This window comes from Rhinopithecus bieti, unplaced genomic scaffold (genome assembly GCF_001698545.2).
Source record: "Rhinopithecus bieti isolate Rb0 unplaced genomic scaffold, ASM169854v2 scaffold_26546, whole genome shotgun sequence".
Lineage (NCBI taxonomy): Eukaryota > Metazoa > Chordata > Mammalia > Primates > Cercopithecidae > Rhinopithecus > Rhinopithecus bieti.
Genome location: NW_016812367.1, coordinates 1,153,532 through 1,154,441, shown reverse-complemented (window position 1 = coordinate 1,154,441; position 910 = coordinate 1,153,532). Strand labels below are relative to the sequence as shown.

The window sequence follows — 910 nt, the reverse complement described above, 5'->3', positions numbered from 1 at the left end:
AAGCTACAAGGTGTTGATTAGTTGTAAGATTTCAGCCTTGTTTTCTCCGTAGTCTTCAGGCTGGAGCCAGCCACTTGACGTCCGGCGCCTCAGCTCCCCACCTGTATAATGGGTGTGAACTCATCCCAACGTCTAGGGGTGGTAGCGCTGCCTTATAAGGCAGCAGAGGCCAAGGGAAGACTAGGCCGAGTGGGTGGAGAGAAATCACAACATCCGGCTGCGGGGGCTGGGCGGGGCGCCTGCGGCGACCGGGCAAGAGGTCGGGGAACGGCTGCGGAGGCCGCAGCCTCCTCCCTGTCTCTCCCTCTTTCGATGTGCGCCCTCCTGGTTGGGACCGACCCAAGGGAATAAGGCCACACAAGTGGACCAAACAAACTCGCTGCCAGCCCGCAGGAGGCCCAGGATACGGAACGCATCCCCAACAAAACCCTAGAAAAGCCATCTGCGAGCTAAAGGCTGCCGGGCCACACCTTCAGGCGATGGCCCAATCAAAATGCAGTATTTAAGATGACGGACGTCTTCTTCACCCAATCACACATTCGGCCTCCTGGGCGTGCCCCAGAGTACCCACCTCCGTTGTCCTGGCCGAGGGCTCGGCCCTAATTGGCAGTTTGGTATCCTACGAAAGCCTAGAAATTCGAACCTAGGGGCTGAACCCCGCCCTCAGACCAACCAGGAAGAGGTGACGTGACTGATCCCGCCCCATACTCATTTGAGCGAGTCCCCAGCTCGGGGGGCGGGGGAAAGATGAAGAGGAAGACTAATGGTAAGACGGCGCGGGGAGCTTCTGCCCGGTGATTGGTCATGTAAGGTAAACAGAGGGCGGGGCGGGGCGGGCCAGCGCCGGGGTGGCCCCCGGGAGGGGGCGGAGAGTGCGCGGCTGGCTGCGGCGGCCGGGGAGGCCGGGGAG

At 61.4% G+C, this 910-nt stretch overlaps 1 protein-coding gene across 2 annotated transcripts in view; it reads left to right on the top strand.

Annotated features, from left to right (window-relative positions):
* Window positions 1–675: 675 nt before the first annotated feature.
* The window catches only part of GRK6 (G protein-coupled receptor kinase 6), an 18,110-nt gene continuing 17,875 nt past the window's right edge, over window positions 676–910 (top strand). Inside the window, exon 1 of one of the 2 annotated variants that reach the window (XM_017896053.1) lies at window positions 676–811. Coding sequence is in view for 1 of the 2 variants with exons in the window: in XM_017896054.1 (XP_017751543.1) it covers window positions 764–811 (48 nt within the window). In the remaining variant the exon portion in view is untranslated. The remainder of the gene's footprint in view (window positions 812–910) is intronic. The other variant, XM_017896054.1, reaches the window with a different exon arrangement.